Source organism: Branchiostoma lanceolatum, chromosome 5 (genome assembly GCF_035083965.1).
Source record: "Branchiostoma lanceolatum isolate klBraLanc5 chromosome 5, klBraLanc5.hap2, whole genome shotgun sequence".
NCBI classification, from domain to species: domain Eukaryota; kingdom Metazoa; phylum Chordata; class Leptocardii; order Amphioxiformes; family Branchiostomatidae; genus Branchiostoma; species Branchiostoma lanceolatum.
In genome coordinates this window covers 5,686,718-5,703,389 of record NC_089726.1, presented here as the reverse complement: position 1 = coordinate 5,703,389, position 16,672 = coordinate 5,686,718, and the positions used below count along the sequence as shown (strand labels likewise).

The window sequence follows — 16,672 nt, the reverse complement described above, 5'->3', positions numbered from 1 at the left end:
ATAGTTTGATAGTTGAAGTGGTGGCTCCCCCTGGTGCGCACCTGAGCTGGTTTCAGTACACTGTCATTATCTTCTGTTATCAACAAGCTATGATAACAATCTTAGCTGGTACAAATCCGTTATGCTCAGGAAGAGGTGACATACTGTAAGTACATTTTCGGTACTCTAGAAGCGCTTGCTCTCTTTAAAAAACTAGAACTGCAAGAACGTTGCAGACGTTGAAACAAGATAAGTCAAGAAGGGATGAGTTTCATGATACTTGATCTGTAGTTAACAATGACGGAGGCCAACTTAATGTTACGTAAAATAAACAAATTGATGCTTGATTTGCATCACTAATGAGAAAAAAACTTACATTTAGATTGCGTTCAATGACAGGGACGTCATACTCATAACATAATGTACCTTGGTTCCTAATAAGGAACATTAGTGTATATGAAATATTCAAATAATGAACTAACTTGCATAATCAATGAAAAAAGTATAATAACTTAGTGGTCATTAATGTGATATTCATAGTAGTGACAAGTTGTGACAAAGGTATTTCTTCTTGTAATATTTTCATTATATGATACAGTTTCGCTAACTTTCCCTTGACCAATCTTTATAGACAAAATGCAAAACAAAAGAAGAGGGGCTCTTTTTAAACACATCAGAGTTGTCCTCAGCCGAAGCCAGGTGCTCATCAAGTCTGAATCGAGTGAATTCCTCATGGAGGCCCATGTGCCTGTGCAGGTATAACAGTTTCCTACTAGCACGACAAATAAATATTTCCTGGGTTTCCTTGTGCAAAATGACCGTCTACATACGGCGATAAGGTTAGACATCATAAAACACAATAACTCAAGAAAAGGAATATTTTGTTTTCAGATAGCATCCGCTATTTTCGTCGGTGGCTGAGCCTAGATCTTGTTGTTACATTACAAACACATGCATCAAATGACTAAAAAAGAAACATTGAACCTGCAGGAACTCTTGTGTAGAATCCAACAGTGATGAAAGCTATACCTGCCCCGATATCATGAACGCTCTGAAGGCAGAAAGGAGGTAGATCAAAGTGGGTATAGCTTTCACGACTGCATTGCCGACATTCCTTTATATCCATTAGAACGGCCCGATATCAAGTCATTCTGAATACCATGCGTTGAGTTTCTGGTTGCTCTTCTACGCCTCAAGCATGAATATCTAATCAATTTATCTGCTGCAAATTAAGTTCCTATGGTGAAAATTGATGAACAACTATTCACGCACAAACTACAAATACGTTTTCAAGATCAGCCAAAGATTTCCTAACATCGCCATCTTTGATGAGGGCCCTTTTTTTAGATCCTAAGCATGGCTTTCAACATGGGATGATTGTTAAAGATCAAAGTCAAACCAAGCAGAAGATAAAGTTGCTAAGGCTTTTAGTTGACTAACAAGTATCGAGAAATATATAACTAAAGTAATTTTAAGACCAACCAAAGATTTCGTAATATGTTGCACCTGGCTGTAATTTATCCGGAGGGTTCCATGTTTTTGAAAAATATTGTTGCTGCCCAGTCCAAATTCAGTCAAGCTGCCAATACAAAGGTTTGTTTTATTCAGTAAAATGTTTTCTACCGAACCAAAACGCTTTCTTCGGCTGCTGAGTCCCCTTTAATGGTAGCAGAGTCTAGGGTCCTGGACCGAGCAGATTGGCAGCAACTTTTTCGTGTGTTATAATCCCGAGGTAAATCCTGCTTCGGATTTTACGAAGCTTTCAGTGTTTTGGCTGAGTGGCCAGCATGAAGTCTTCAATTTCCGGGGTACTTTGGGAGGTCCAGTGTCCATCGGGGCTTAATCCTACAGCACTGAAGGTTTGCTTGTCTGACCCTCTGGCTATCCATGGGCTGGGTTGTACAGCATGTCAGATGTGCCGTCCATACTCTCGAGCTGTCCATGAGCTGGGTTGTACAGCATGTCAGATGTGCTGTCCTTACTCTCGAGCTGTCCATGAGCTGGGTTGTACAGCATGTCAGATGTGTTGTCCTTCCTCTCAAGCTGCCCGTGAGTTGGGTTCAATAAGAAGTTTGCTGCGCTGTGGTTTTCCACACCAGTGTGTAGTGATCCATTCTTGTAGATCCCGTTTACAGCTGGAACCTCGTTTTCTTCTTCAACTCCGTAAGGCCCTTTGCCATGATGGCTTCTTGGTGGGTTGCCATGTCCTGCTTCTTCTTCGTCCCCATAGTTTGGCTCTATGTCTGCATCTGTTAGCAGCGACCGGTCATCCTGTTGGATGACTGGTTGTTTGACGATTTTTGACGGAATACCCTTTTCCGCTTCATCGTCCTCATAGTTTGGCTCTATGTCTGCATCTAGTGGCAGTGACTGGTCCTCTGGCAGGGTAACCGGTCGATTGATAACGATGTCTGCCTGTTTTTTGATGACGTTTTCCGATGGTGTAGAATCTTCCTCTACGTTGCCTCCTGCAGTTTCTAGTGTGTCAGTACAGCCTACTGCATACAGGGGGATCTTGTAGTCGTCGTTTTGCTCAAAGTCTTCCTTGTGGACGACAGCATATGGCTTGATCTCATAGTCAGAATCTTGCTCCTGTTTGTCGTCGTTGACCACTAAATGTGGCTGAATAGTTTCACTTTCTACCGAAATCTGGTCTTGGGCAGGGGAAGGTTGACTGCCTGAAGGTGTGTTACTGCAAGATGCAACCATCTCAGTGGCGTTGGCGTAGACTGTTGCATACGGCTCGATCCTCTGGTTTGTTTCTGTTCCGGAGGTTGCAGGTTGATGGTTACCATCTGTTCCAGACGGTCGGTCGTGTTGGGCTAAACCTGCGCCTCCATGACAGCGTTTGTAGATGAAGAGGGCACTTACTGATAACAGCACAAAGAGGAGGGGGGCAACAACAATAGCAACGATCATGGCCATGGTATAGGTGCCATTGGTATCCTTGTTGATGATCTTTGGATCTCCACCCAGAATAATGATACCTCCCATCTCTGTTGTAAGCTGAGAGATTGGCATGTCATTTGAGTGCGTCAACCCTGTAGAGTCCCCAGTGGGAATTATCATACTGCACGAAGTTGTGATGCAATCATGTTTGGCGTACCCCTTCCCGTCTTTTGACCTTTTTTCGGTGTTGTTCTGGCAAACGTCCTTCCTCATGGTGGAGAGGGAAGTTCCACGGAGGTCATCAGGTGATGCGCACTTCAGGTCGTTGGGATCAGCTATCTGGTGAAGGCGTGGTAGGTTGCAGATGAACCATGTCAGGCTCTCGTCACATCGCAGACAGTTGTTTTCTACATAAACGCTCAGATGCTGGATTTGCTTCAAATAGTGCATGACGTTTTTGTTGATGGTAACGATGCGGTTCTCTTTCAGTATTGTAGTTCTCAATAATTTAAGTAGTAGGAGTGCCTCGACAGGCACAGACGTAAGGTGGTTCTGGGCCATATGCAGTCCTACAAGTCGAGGTATGCCACGAAATGCATATTGCGCTATGTTTGCAATCATGTTCTTGAAGAGGTACAAGGATGTTAGTCGTTCCAGTCCAAAGAAGGCACCAGGTTCTGAGGGTGAATAAGAAATGGTTTATCAATTGGATCCGTGTCTTTGTTTTTGATCTGTATCTATGTTTGGGTTTGTTTGTGTTCGCAGTTATTTAAATACTGTAATTCACTTTATCTTCAAGGAAGCAAAATTTCTACAAAATTTCCTTACACGAGTAATATTTTCACTTAACTTTAACTTCACGGTGGTGGCAAGTGATTTACAGAACGTATGTGTGAAGGAATCATAAACAATAACAACAGGTTTTATTTCACGGTGATGATAAGTTTACGGTAAAGAGGCCTAGGTGGCCGTGAAAACAGTGAACATTAAGGTACAGTGACAGATACAAGAATTGCAATACACTGTCGGTAGAGAGGCTGGAAGTCAGTGACTGGGAAGGTGATCGTAAAGGGTTAGACTGGCTGGAGTGGCATGGCAGGAAGTACAGGTCAGAGGTTGTATAACTAGTCGTAAGTCAGACATTCTGGCTCATGTTATCAAGGACAGAGGGTGATACTTTGCGGGAAGGTCTTGTTTTTGGATTGAGTTGTCGTTGTTTTCGCAGGTATGTATTTACCATTATGCAAGTCACGTTCACCATAGACACGGGAATTGATCAATGCACACATGTAATGAAAATGTAATTTGCATAAAAAGCCATAATCAATGAAACGTAATCAAACAAGACATACGAGAATACGAGACTATATCATGGACTCGTCAAAACCTTAATTGTATTGTTTGATCTTGGGAAGAAAACCCTTCAAAACAAAACGTACATTTTCTTACATTTTATCATAACCACGATGCAAGAAGCCGGATTAGCCGCTTAATGTAGATCTGATTGTTTGTTAATTTATTCATTTATGTATTTATTTGGCTGTTCAGCACGCACAACCAGGGCTGCCAAACTAGCCGGTGGCTGTAACAAAGGGCTAGCCCCGTTGATTGTTTGTACTTGTACATGTACCTGTTTGTCTTTAGACTTTTCTCTCTGTAAACCAAAAAGTAAGGCGGCATCGAAGAACCGGTAAATGAACCTGGTTTGGATTTCAGACCCAACAACACTTATTTTGCAAAAACTGCGGAGAAATTGTAACAATTATGGAGAAATTGTAGGTTAATATCTTTCAAGAAGCCATAGTCAGTGCTCCTTTGAACTCACCGAGACTGGAGATGCGGTTGTCCACGAGGGAGAGAACACTGACCAATGACAGACCTCGGAAAGCCCCGGGCTGGATCGTGGACACGTTCGACTGTTCGATCTTCAGATGCTTGAGGCTCGGGATGTTTGGGAAAGACCATTCCAGCAGAGTAGAGGAGCGAAGATGCTGGATGTCGATCCCTCGGGTTTCTCTTTGGAAGCCAGATGGTAAGGCATCGATACACCTGGCAAAGCTGTATGCATCCCCTCCATGCCCCACCCAGCTACAGGGCTCCCCATAGCTAGTACATGGACATACGCACTGATACCATAGCGTATGGGCAGAACAGCTGCTCGGGCACTGACGAGATGCGACAAGTACAGCCTGTAGATGCGTGGAGAACAGAAACAAGACCAGTACCTTGTTCCGCGGCATCGTGATGACTGATTTTGCTTGGGTTATTTCCATCCTGCGTCATTTCAAATAAGGACCGCTTGACTATTCATTGTACACGTGCCTAATACATAGCTATTCATAAGTGAGGTATGATTGCCAACCGTTTGTAATTATGTTGCTACAAATGTGTCTGACAAAGTTGCTGGTAATTTGATATAACATCATCGGGTAATGAAGAAAAGTTTGAAAGTCATTTCAGTTTACCACTTACACATGGACGGAAAATCGATCACTGGCGCTTTCTTTATACCTCGTTTCAATTAAATGGAAATCTGAATATACAACGTACATTTACACGTGTGACGAAATTGCAAATTTTATTTCATTTTCTCATGAAGTCATGGAGTTTGGCAATTTGATTTACCTGTCGCCACCTACATAAGACGGAAATTGTTTTATTGGGTTTCTTCATGTTTCGTTTCAATTAGGGGCAGCTTAAATATAAAGCGCTAACTTTACAATTGTGATGCAACTGTCAGTCATGTCTTGTTTTAGATGAACCGGTTCATTAGATACATAAGATGACGCATTTAAAAGTACATCATTGTAGTGCTATAGCTAAACAGCCGTGTACTGCAATACACATCGGAAAAAATACTAAAATCGGTGAAAGTTGGTGATAATTGATATCTATTGATATAACTTCATTGGGTAATGAGTAAATTTGTGTTGTTAGTGTGGATAGTGTTCAGCACCAAGAACAGTGTTGTTAGTGGGGGTGTGACCCCATGTGTTCAGCATTAGGGACAGTGATGCTAGGTTGCAAAGTGTTCGGCACCAGGGAATGTGTTGTTAGTGTGGATAGTGTTCAGCACCAAGGACAGTGTTGTTAGTGGGGGTACGTGGGAGCCCATGTGTTCAGCATTAGGGACAGTCATGTAAGGTTGGAAAGTGTTCGGCACCAGGGAATGTGTGGTTAGTGTGGGTAGTGTTCAGCACCAAGGACAGTGTTGTTAGTGGGGGTGGGAGCCCATGTGTTCAGCATTAGGGACAGTGATGTAAGGTTGGAAATTGTTCGGCACCAGGGAATGTGTTGTTAGTGTGGATAGTGTTCAGCACCAAGGACAGTGTTGTAAGTGGGGGTGGGAGCCCATGTGTTCAGCATTAGGGACAGCGATGTTAGGTTGCAAAGTGTTCGGCACCAGGGAATGTGTTGCTAGTGTGGGTAGTGTTCAGCACCAAGGACAGTGTTGTTAGTGGGGGTACGTGGGAGCCCATGTGTTCAGCATTAGGGACAGTGATGTTAGGTTGGAAAGTGTTCGGCACCAGGGAATGTGTTGTTAGGGTGGATAATGTTCAGCACCAAGGACAGTGTTGTAAGTGGGGGTGGGAGCCCATGTGTTCAGCATTAGGGACAGCGATGTTAGGTTGCACAGTGTTCGGCACCAGGGAATGTGTTGTTAGGGTGGATAGTGTTCAGCACCAAGGACAGTGTTGTAAGTGGGGCTGGGAGCCCATGTGTTCAGCATTAGGGACAGCGATGTTAGGTTGCAAAGTGTTCGGCACCAGGGAATGTGTTGCTAGTGTGGGTAGTGTTCAGCACCAAGGACAGTGTTGTTAGTGGGGGTACGTGGGAGCCCATGTGTTCAGCATTAGGGACAGTGATGTTAGGTTGCAAAGTGTTCGGCACCAGGGAATGTGTTGTTAGGGTGGATAATGTTCAGCACCAAGGACAGTGTTGTAAGTGGGGGCTGGGAGCCCATGTGTTCAGCCTTAGGGACAGCGATGTAAGGTTGCACAGTGTTCGGCACCAGGGAATGTGTTGCTAGTGTGGATAGTGTTCAGCACCAAGGACTGTGTTGTTAGTGGGGCTGGGAGCCCATGTGTTCAGCATTAGGGACAGTGACGTTAGGTTGGAAAGTGTTCGGCACCAGGGAATGTGTTGTTAGTGTGGATAGTGTTCAGCACCAAGGACAGTGTTGTTAGTGGGGGTGTGAGCCCATGTGTTCAGCATTAGGGACAGTGATGTTAGGTTGCAAAGTGTTCGGCACCAGGGAATGTGTTGTCAGTGTGGATAATGTTCAGCACCAAGGATGGTGTTGTTAGTGGTGGTGGTAGCCCATGTGTTCAGCATTAGGGACAGTGATGTTAGTGGGGGGGGGGGGGGGGGGGTGAGCCCATGTGTTCAGCATTAGGGACAGTGATGTTAGGTTGGAAAGTGTTCGGCACCAGGGAATGTGTTGTTAGGGTGGATAGTGTTCAGCACCAAGGACAGTGTTGTTAGTGGGGGTGGGAGCCCATGTGTTCAGCATTAGGGACAGTGATGTTAGGTTGGAAATTGTTCGGCACCAGGGAATGTATTTGCCAGGGGAGTTTGTCCATGGAGGGTTTCATTCGAACCCTATCTGCGTAGCCGACTGCCTTCATACAACTCACTCTATTTGGCTAATTTCTACTATTTCCCCAGCGATCCGCGGGGCCTGGTGGAGGCTATTCGGCACCAGGGAATGTGTTGTTAGTGTGGATAGTGTTCAGCACCAAGGACAGTGTTGTTAGTGGGGGGAGGTCAAGTGTTCAGCATTATTTACAATGACGTTTTAAAAGTGTTGTCATCGCGCCTCCAGTACTACGTACTCGTACCTGCCGGTCTTGGCTGCGTTCCTATTAGCCATCTGTACAGCTGTACTGGGGACCGTGCGGTGCAGCTGTTCCTTCATGTGCGTTGTTGTAAAAGTGACCGCAAGCTAGAGTCCAAATCCTAGAGTCACAGTAGATACAGTCGGTTTGGCTGTGAGAAAAAATATCTGAGTGTCACAAGCACAGACTTCGTCTTTGAGAAAAAATTCCCGATTTATTTGGTTGGCATAGTTTGTAGTATTCTAACTTCACCATGTTCTCACCGAAAGAGAGTTACTCAAGCAACTGTATAAGATTGTGAAAGTTTTGTATGTTCAGTCTCATTGTCTCTCGAGATGACGTCGCTGATGTCCTCGTTCAAGGTTCAAGGTATGTTCAGTCATTTGCGCTATCTTACAGTTTCCAAATGAAGTTTTTCTTTCCATCTTTTTTTCACACCTTCGCATAAGTTTTGGGGTGCTCGTATAATCAAATCAGTTTGGCCTTAAGTTGTTTAAAAAAGAAGAAGAAGACAAAGTAGTACTGACGTAGTTTTCTCCCCTTTTCCACATTTGGTTTCTCCCGCCCGTGGCATGACGGGAAGGGCCGGTGGCCGCCATTTTGGCGGGTGACGTCATTTCTCCTTGCGTGCACCAAATTGACGTGGCAGCGATCTCCCAACGCACGGGGGTTTCCTTCGATTATTTCCTCAAACTTTCTCAGAATAACCTCCAGCTCTGGTCGAATCTCACAGATAAGACCACAAAGAAGACATCTTCACGACATTCGCGTGTTTTAGAAGTGATATTTTAAGGTAAAGCGAGGAGAAGGCAGCCGGAAGCAGCCATGGGTCTCAGTCTCGGCACCCTTTTTACCAAGTTGTTCGGTAAACGACAGATGAGGATTTTGATGGGTAAGGTTTTATTTCCTCGTTGTGCTACATATCTATATGGTAATATGAATGTTCTTAACTTACAGAATCGTCGGCTTACTCCCTGGATATTGTATAGAATTTAGATTCTCGTGTATTAAGGAAGGGAGCCTTGGAAAAATGCATACATATCAATTATGGCGTCCAACGGGCGTTTCAGAAATTACCCAACTTGTGAAAAATCATATAGTATTTGAGTGAGGCTATCTAGCTAAATAATATTCAGGTGAATTTATTCGTATCTCAAATTGAAGCGAAGTATGGGAACAGATAATGAAGATTTAAAACAAAAGGCCTACGTTTAGTACGAAAGGAGTCCACAAACTGGAAATGTAGGTATGAAAATATATGACAAAGGATGTTAAATTTTTACGAGAAAAATGAAAGTTCTACGATATACTTTTGATATTTTTCGGAGGTAAATTTCATAATACTTTAGATATCCTGAATACGTGGCAATGTCATCACTTATCAAAACGGTCTTATGCATGAGTGACATACATGTATACGAATATTACTATTGACAACTAGTTTCTGTATTCAGTGAAAATCTACAATACATATGTACTAGTAGTAACGTGCTACATTTACAATATGTTATGAAATTCCTTCAGATTTGTTTTAGTTCAAGGGGAAAAACTTTTGTGTCCCTGTCTGTTGCAGCCAGACTCATTCATTTTGAATTTTTTTCTAATTCCCTCAAGATTTTGTGTCAAATTTTAATGTATATATTCATACATTCCACTCATCAAGATAAATGTATTTCGTTTTATGACAGTAAGAGTTATTGGTAACTCTTATTACACACAATGCAGAAATATACACATATCATGATAAGTGCTTTTTTTCCAGATTCTCAAAGTAAAGAAGTTTTTCTTTAATATGAAAGCCTAAAGCCAGGTTTTAGATCCATAACCATAGTTCATGTTCAATATTATCATATTCATTATATTCATATTCAATATATTCATAAATTCAATATCATGCATGGCTAGCACCCATCCTAAAATTTAGGCTTCAATCAAAGACCAAGAAATAGAAAAAAGTATGATGATGATATACAGTGTGTGTGTTTTTAGTCATGGGAAAAGCTTAAGATAATGCTTGGGTGCATTGAATGATGTAACATTAGGAGCTGGTGTGTTTTGCCGAAGAGCTGACACACAGGCTGATTAACCCTTAAAGTGCCACATTCTAATTTGCATGTATTGTAATTGACCGGAGGCCTTTTAGTTTGACTGGAATGTCAGGGCCGATTAGATTAACTGTGGTAATGCGTGGGCCTTGGTGGGTTTCCGATACATAGTGCGCAAAATTAAAGTTGACCCTAAGTAACACGATGACAGTTCGAGGGTTAATGCAGATGGGCACACACAATCACGAATTCACATACATACATATACACATTTAAATACACTTAGCTTAAAAACACAATTACATACACATGTACGCAAACACACATATGGCAGTATGGTACAGGCTACCGCTGTACAGGCAAATGTACACACACACACACACACACAAGTATACACATATATACGACGTGCACACATATACAGTACACTCACACACACACACTGAATCATACGCACATGATGTAGTGTGTACGTGCATGTAAACAAAGATCCGCCTGTGCCAATACTTACACTATATATCTTACAGTATACTGTACAGTGAATATTTTCCATGTTCACAAAACAACACTCCTATCCAAATAATTCTCCTTAATCCAGTTTTACCCATCGATATCATCTTACCTGTGCCCGTTTCTGTTTCAGTCGGCTTGGATGCAGCAGGTAAAACCACCATCCTGTACAAGCTGAAGCTGGGCGAAATCGTTACCACCATTCCAACTATTGGTGAGTATCAACAGATAATCTAACATGTTACAGAGGGATCATTTTGGGGGGAGTAGTTGTGCAAAAGTGCATATACACCCATTGTTTTGAGCCTTGTATGGAATTCCTACCATGTCTTTCATATCCCAATTTCATGTTGTAAAATAAAATAGTTGTACAGGAAATGCTGTTGATTGAAAATAATAGCATACTGAACATGTATGTTTCAAACACAAACATAAAACACCACATAAAGTTAAACCTCCTTTCCCCTCCCTCTGCAAAATAAAGTCTCAGCGAAAATAAATGAATTGTATTAGATTTTTCTAACATTCAACACCAGAGGAAAGCATTCAAGATATTCTGGCAAGGAAATTCCTTTCGTTTTGGCTTTACTTATGCTGTTCCTAAACCACTTATACATCATCCTGTCAGTCCATGGGATGTTGTTGCTCCTAACCATCTGGCCCTTTGGCTCTCCTGTAATGTAGAGTGCTAAAAGGTTCACAATGCTGTATGTGGCCGGCGTACTAGCAAGAAATGACAAATGGTCATGACCTGCAACCGTGGTGTGTTCTAGGCAACTTCCATATCATGATAAACATTAAAACATGATAGCTTGTGGCCAAAGGTGCATTTTAAATTGTACCTTTTATGTTCAAGTAAACATTTGAAATATTTCCTTTAGCAAATATAAGTTATAACGAATACATGTAGATGGCAAATCTGTTGCACCATTTTTTGTACATCAATTTAAACAAAGTTGGGATGGTATTGGAAGAAAATGTATTACTGAACAATAGAAATAGAATGGCCCCAACTAAATGTTATCTAACAGCTCAAAATGAAAGTATTATGTTTGCACTTTTTATCAACTTGTAGATGTATGCTGTATCATTGTATTACTATACAATGTTTATGGTTTCAACTACAAACTTGAAACACAGTGGACTCTTCTGTCACGTCTTCCTGCCTACGAACTTCAGTCAGTTTTCAGTACATTGTTGTACTAGAACTAGTAGGTGTTTGAATTTGTCATCAGTTTTTTTAAATGTCCTGTTTTTTATGTTGTTGTTTTTATGCCTGTTTATCCGTTGCTAGGTTTCAACGTTGAGACAGTGGAGTACAAGAACATCAGTTTCACAGTGTGGGACGTGGGCGGCCAGGACAAGATCCGCCCTCTGTGGAGACACTACTTCCAGAACACACAGGTGGGAAAAATAAACGTCTTTCTGGGCAAAATAACAGATTTTTTCTGTTGTCTGACTGTAAGGACAGTTTATCAGGCCACTGCAAGTGAACTTTATGGATGACATCCTGCAGACTCCAAATATAGTGGAAGAGTGCAAAAAAAACCAACAAGATTGGTGAAAAAACAAGATGCCTAGATTTTCAACTTTGAGACAATAACATTGTCTATTTTCATTTCAATGTTTTTTTTTTCTGTAAGGTAAATAGTCCAGTTTTCCAGGCAAATTCTTGAAGCTCAAGATTTAGTGATTTTGTCTAGAATTAAAAAACAAACAACCACAATGTGTGCAGGGTATTTTGCATATCGATGTAAAAGCATGATATGTTGCTGGTAAATATATGTTTTTGCTATGTATTGCCTTTGCCTTCTGTATTTCACCACTGTAATTTTTCTGCAGGGCTTGATTTTTGTTGTGGACAGCAATGACAGGGAGCGAATGGCAGAGGCAGCACAAGAGCTGGACAAAATGGTGAGAAAAACTTTTCCGCTTCTTTCCTGTGTTCATATCCGTACAGAAATATGTATATTGCCACCATCTGAAAAAATATTTTATAATCTTCTTGAATCTGCAGTGTCCACTTTTCCCTGGATGGAATTTCACAGCCAATTCCAGCTAACCCATTCAAGACCTCCCATCCACAGCTGAATGTTTTAAAAAGTTTAAAACATTCGCCATGGCACAGCCAAACACCTTCGAACCATGCCAAACACCAGCTGACCACAGCCAACCTAGAACAGCTTCCAACCATGGTTGGCGGATAGTCATGAGGCCATGTTCGGCTATGTGTAACCAGGGCTTAATCTTTTTTTCAATCTTTCTTCCCAATCCCAGTTGGGGGAGGATGAACTGAGAGATGCCGTGCTACTGATATTTGCCAACAAACAGGATCTGCCCAACGCCATGACAGCAGCAGACATCACCTCGAATCTCAAACTTAATGACCTTCGCAACAGAAAAGTGAGTACCACTTTTCCTTAGCAAAGTATTTAAACTTATGCCAGTAATGATACGTTGATGAAGGTTAGACATCCAGGTAATGAAATACGCCACAAAAAGTTACTCAAGGAGCTGGATAAAATTTTGAAACAGACGTTTCATACAGCATCCGCTGATGAAAGACAGCGGTTGCTGTCTGAAATGTCTGACTTTCAAAATCTCATCCAGTTGCTTGAGTGGCTGTTTTTTGGCGTGTCAGTAATGCTATTTTGTAGAATATATGGCTTTTGTATCACATTGATTAAGTATATCTAAAAATTGACTTTTACCAACATTCAATTCAAAAGACTAGGTCTATTTCTATATTTGATGAAGGTTCATTGACTAGCTTGCAAAGTCAAGCCTACATAATTTGTACAAATTTGGTTAAAAGGCACAGACTAGTTTGATATAGTTAAAATGATAACAGATTTTGTGATTTGTATTGTAACTAAAAAGTTTTGTTTTCTTGCAGTGGTACATCCAATCGACATGCGCGACACAAGGGCACGGCTTGTACGAGGGACTCGATTGGTTATCTAACGAATTGGCCAGCAAGTAGACCTCGCCCACACAATGCCATATATAGACATACTGTCCTCTAAACTATAAACCAATTCATGTACATTTCTTGGGTAGACTCTCTAATAACTATCTCATGGCCCTAGCTCTTGAGCACCATAAAAAGGAAAAAAATATATGTTGCTATTGACTAGAAAGAGTAGAAACAAAAAATTGTAAATGTGGCCCAATGCTTTTTACTTTCTTATATTTTGCTGTCAAGTAAAATGGGATGGGAAAATTACACGAGTAGCTTTGTAGATACTCCAGATTATTAGAAAAAAGCAGGGCAGTTGAGTTTTAGTTTATAGAGTTCCTAAGCTAGCAGTAGTCTAAGTTAGTATGACATTGTGCTTAACATCATTAACTATGTCTTTTTTCTCCCCAAAGGACTATGCAAATAGTTCATGTGGGCTGATATTAAAATGAAATTGATTATAAAAATGCTAAAAAATGGACATGGCATCTAGTAATCTTTCTTCAAAGAGATACTGTTATTTGAAATAAGGATAACGTTTTTTGTTTTCTTTCTCAATGTTGATATGATTGACATTTTCTATGTCTTGAATACCACCATGGTCTGCATTCTTATTTCCAGCTACTTTGGTTTAAAACGTCACATTTCACTGCCCATAAATGACAAAACATACGAATTAGCAGTTTATTAGGTATATCATATATCTGGCAATCTCATGAGCTCGATTATGCTTCAATTTTGTCAGCTGTGTTTGGGTCTTGAGGGATTTTTCTGTATTTTCCAAAATAAAAGCATTGTACAACTGAAAAGTTACAATTTATAACAGGCTAATTTTTCATTCCTAACTCTTTCACTTGCCAAGCCTAACACTATTTTTTACAAGATTTAGTTTGTTTCAAAGTGATGCTGATGTGCAGCCTTGCAAATTATCTGCTTGGTTCAGTTTTACTTTTCTGGTGAATGTTCTGTTGTACGAATCATCTGCTGTGTTCAGTCATCATACTGTGGCACCAAATATGGCATTTGACATTCAGTGTTAAGTGGGACATTCCTTATGTTTTAGTATTTGTAACCCCTTGTGCAAAAGCTCACAAACTTTGCTCATAAACAGACGAAAAGGATACTCATTATCACAACTAACAAAGCTCCAAACTATACTATTTTAATAATTTACAGATGTTCCCAAACTTTGCTTGCAATAGTAAATGAAACAATGTTTGTTGTAAACCAAGCCTGTCACTGTTGCATTCTATGAAAACGCAACAACATGTATTTTAAGTTTGAATGAAGACCCCTTGCTAATTGAAAGAGGATGTCTTCTTGCGTTTCATCATTGTTGAAAACAAAGTACTGTAAGGCCATGAAGGGAGATGATCAAGGAAAAGAAGCGAATCCAAATCTAATGATTATGTAAGGGATGTTCTTGTAGTATAAGGCGTCTTGTATCCACAGTTGTTGGTACCTTAAGTACGTTTTTGGTACTTGTGTACATCTGAAGACGAGTACAAAAAGGCATTGAAAGAAATAAGTTGTCATAATGATGTTGCAAGAAAAAAAATGAAGGCTTCTTTGACCAAAAAGTTGAGTCTGGCGAAATCCACAACCTTATTACTAGTCCTTGTTGTACGTCCCTCTTCAGAAGTTCACAGCAAGTAGGTTTTATTTTTTTGGCGATGACACAGGGGCATTGCCTATTTGTATACCATATACAGGGTGATACAAAAGTCTTGATCAAGTAGAGAAAGTGGCTGGCACAAGACTTTTGAACCACCCTGTCCAACAGCCAGCCCAGACTACTTCAAGTACTTGTCACATTTAACTTGATCTCTGCTTGGAAAGGACTTTCTCGTACCATCTTACATTTTGAAACAGGTGGGGAGAGAACTGTCCGTCTTGCATAGAGCTCAGCTTTGATTTGATAATTGGTAGCGTGAGTCACAGAGGAAGTAACTAACTCCACAAATCTATTTATTCTGTACAGTCCTTATAAAAGTGTTCAAAACACATCAACTGAAACCTATTTTATCATTACAGAAAACTGTAGAAGCTCGGTCAAAACTATATATGCAATTTCCAAATGTGCTAGGATGGTAACAGATCTTTTAACTCTGAGGGTTACATTGCCAAATCAAAAGGTTGGATGCTCAAACATGTTACACTTGTGACCCTGCAGCTGGTTGTATTAGCGGTTTAGGCTGGTTTTATGCGGGTTGGCTGTTGGAAACTAGAACATTTTAGGGTTGCCGAAACTTCCATACATTGCAGTAATGATGTCTGTCATACATTGTGATTTTAGTTGATTTAGTAAATAAAATTTTCACATACGTCTCAAATTACAGTTGTTGTTATTTGCTTATCAACCTTGCAACATCAGCAGATCTCAGCAGTCCGTGAAATGTTTACTAGTAGTTTCCCCGTATATCATGTCTAACTGTAGTTCATTAATTATGCAAATGAGTTTCGCCATGGCGGCAACATGGGCAATGACGAAATGCAATGGCCTTGCATGAAGCGCCTTCTGGCGAGAATCAGCCTGTCTGCAGCTTAGACAAAAAGGAATGGTGGATGGACGGAAGGGAGGGCATCTTAATACCCGGCACAATGCCAGCCACCGCCTCGCAAAGCAAAACAAAACACAGACCAAAGACATTACCCCTCTGAATATCCATTTTTGCGTCTTCCATCGACCCCATGTCATGTTTTGCACTGTGACTAAGAACTAATTGTACCAACTCTGACCTGTTATTCCTGTCGCTCTGGCAACTCTGACCTTTGCGCCCCACTCACTGACTTCCTGTCACTCTGACAGTATATTCAAACGGTACTTCTTGCACATCATTCTGTCTGTCTAGCGAATTTCAACTTTTTTTCCAGCAACCTATGGAGTCTGATAGAGACTATGCTATGGTCTAATGTATGTTTGGTTTCTGGTTGGTTGCGCCCAGCCCGAAGTCCAACCTTATCAGCTTTCCGTTCGCTACCTAAGCTCCGCTCCTCGCCAATAATATTTGGCCGGCAGCGGAGCTTGGGTAGCGCAGCGAAGCTAGGGTAGCGGCCGGAAGCTAAATAGGATGGATTCGAGGCTAGGTTGCGCCAGCCGAATATTTGAAAATAGCTGTGGCGGAAGTTGGCGTGGCCAGAAACTAGTCAGAGTGCTCCTCACCTACCACCGACTTAAGTCAGGTCAGCTGTCCGGGGGATGGTCCCGAATGTGTGAGACTGAGAGGGGCAATACTGTGGGAGAGGCTGATCTGACTGAACGCTCTAAATACGCGGGTTTGTGTACACCACTCTTCAAGCATTACCGAGTGACAGGTTGATCAACAATGACTAGTCAAAAGTCAAAGGCCAAATACGGACATTCCATGGACATTCGAAGCCATTCGTCTACGACCAGTGGATAACCAGTGCGTTAAAACAGCCGATTTGTAAATATATTCCCATCTTCTTAG

At 41.4% G+C, this 16,672-nt stretch overlaps 1 protein-coding gene across 1 annotated transcript; it reads left to right on the top strand.

The window, feature by feature from the left end:
* The first annotated feature begins 8,297 nt into the window (after nucleotides 1–8,297).
* LOC136434601 (ADP ribosylation factor 4) lies at nucleotides 8,298–15,553 on the top strand. The gene is made up of 6 exons (XM_066427495.1): nucleotides 8,298–8,598; nucleotides 10,395–10,475; nucleotides 11,556–11,665; nucleotides 12,104–12,175; nucleotides 12,539–12,664; nucleotides 13,158–15,553. The coding sequence occupies exons 1-6, from the start codon at nucleotides 8,532–8,534 to the stop codon at nucleotides 13,242–13,244; spliced, it is 543 nt and encodes a 180-aa protein (XP_066283592.1). The 5' UTR covers nucleotides 8,298–8,531; the 3' UTR covers nucleotides 13,245–15,553.
* The last annotated feature ends 1,119 nt before the right edge of the window (nucleotides 15,554–16,672 follow it).

Excerpts from the sequence above, each read along its gene's own strand:
- LOC136434601 (XM_066427495.1), top strand. The coding sequence starts at position 8,532 with ATGGGTCTCAGTCTCGGCACCCTTTTTACCAAGTTGTTCGGTAAACGA. Across the intron at positions 10,476-11,555 it reads TACCACCATTCCAACTATTG|GTTTCAACGTTGAGACAGTG; the intron begins GTGAGTATCAAC and ends ATCCGTTGCTAG. Across the intron at positions 12,176-12,538 it reads CACAAGAGCTGGACAAAATG|TTGGGGGAGGATGAACTGAG; the intron begins GTGAGAAAAACT and ends TCCCAATCCCAG.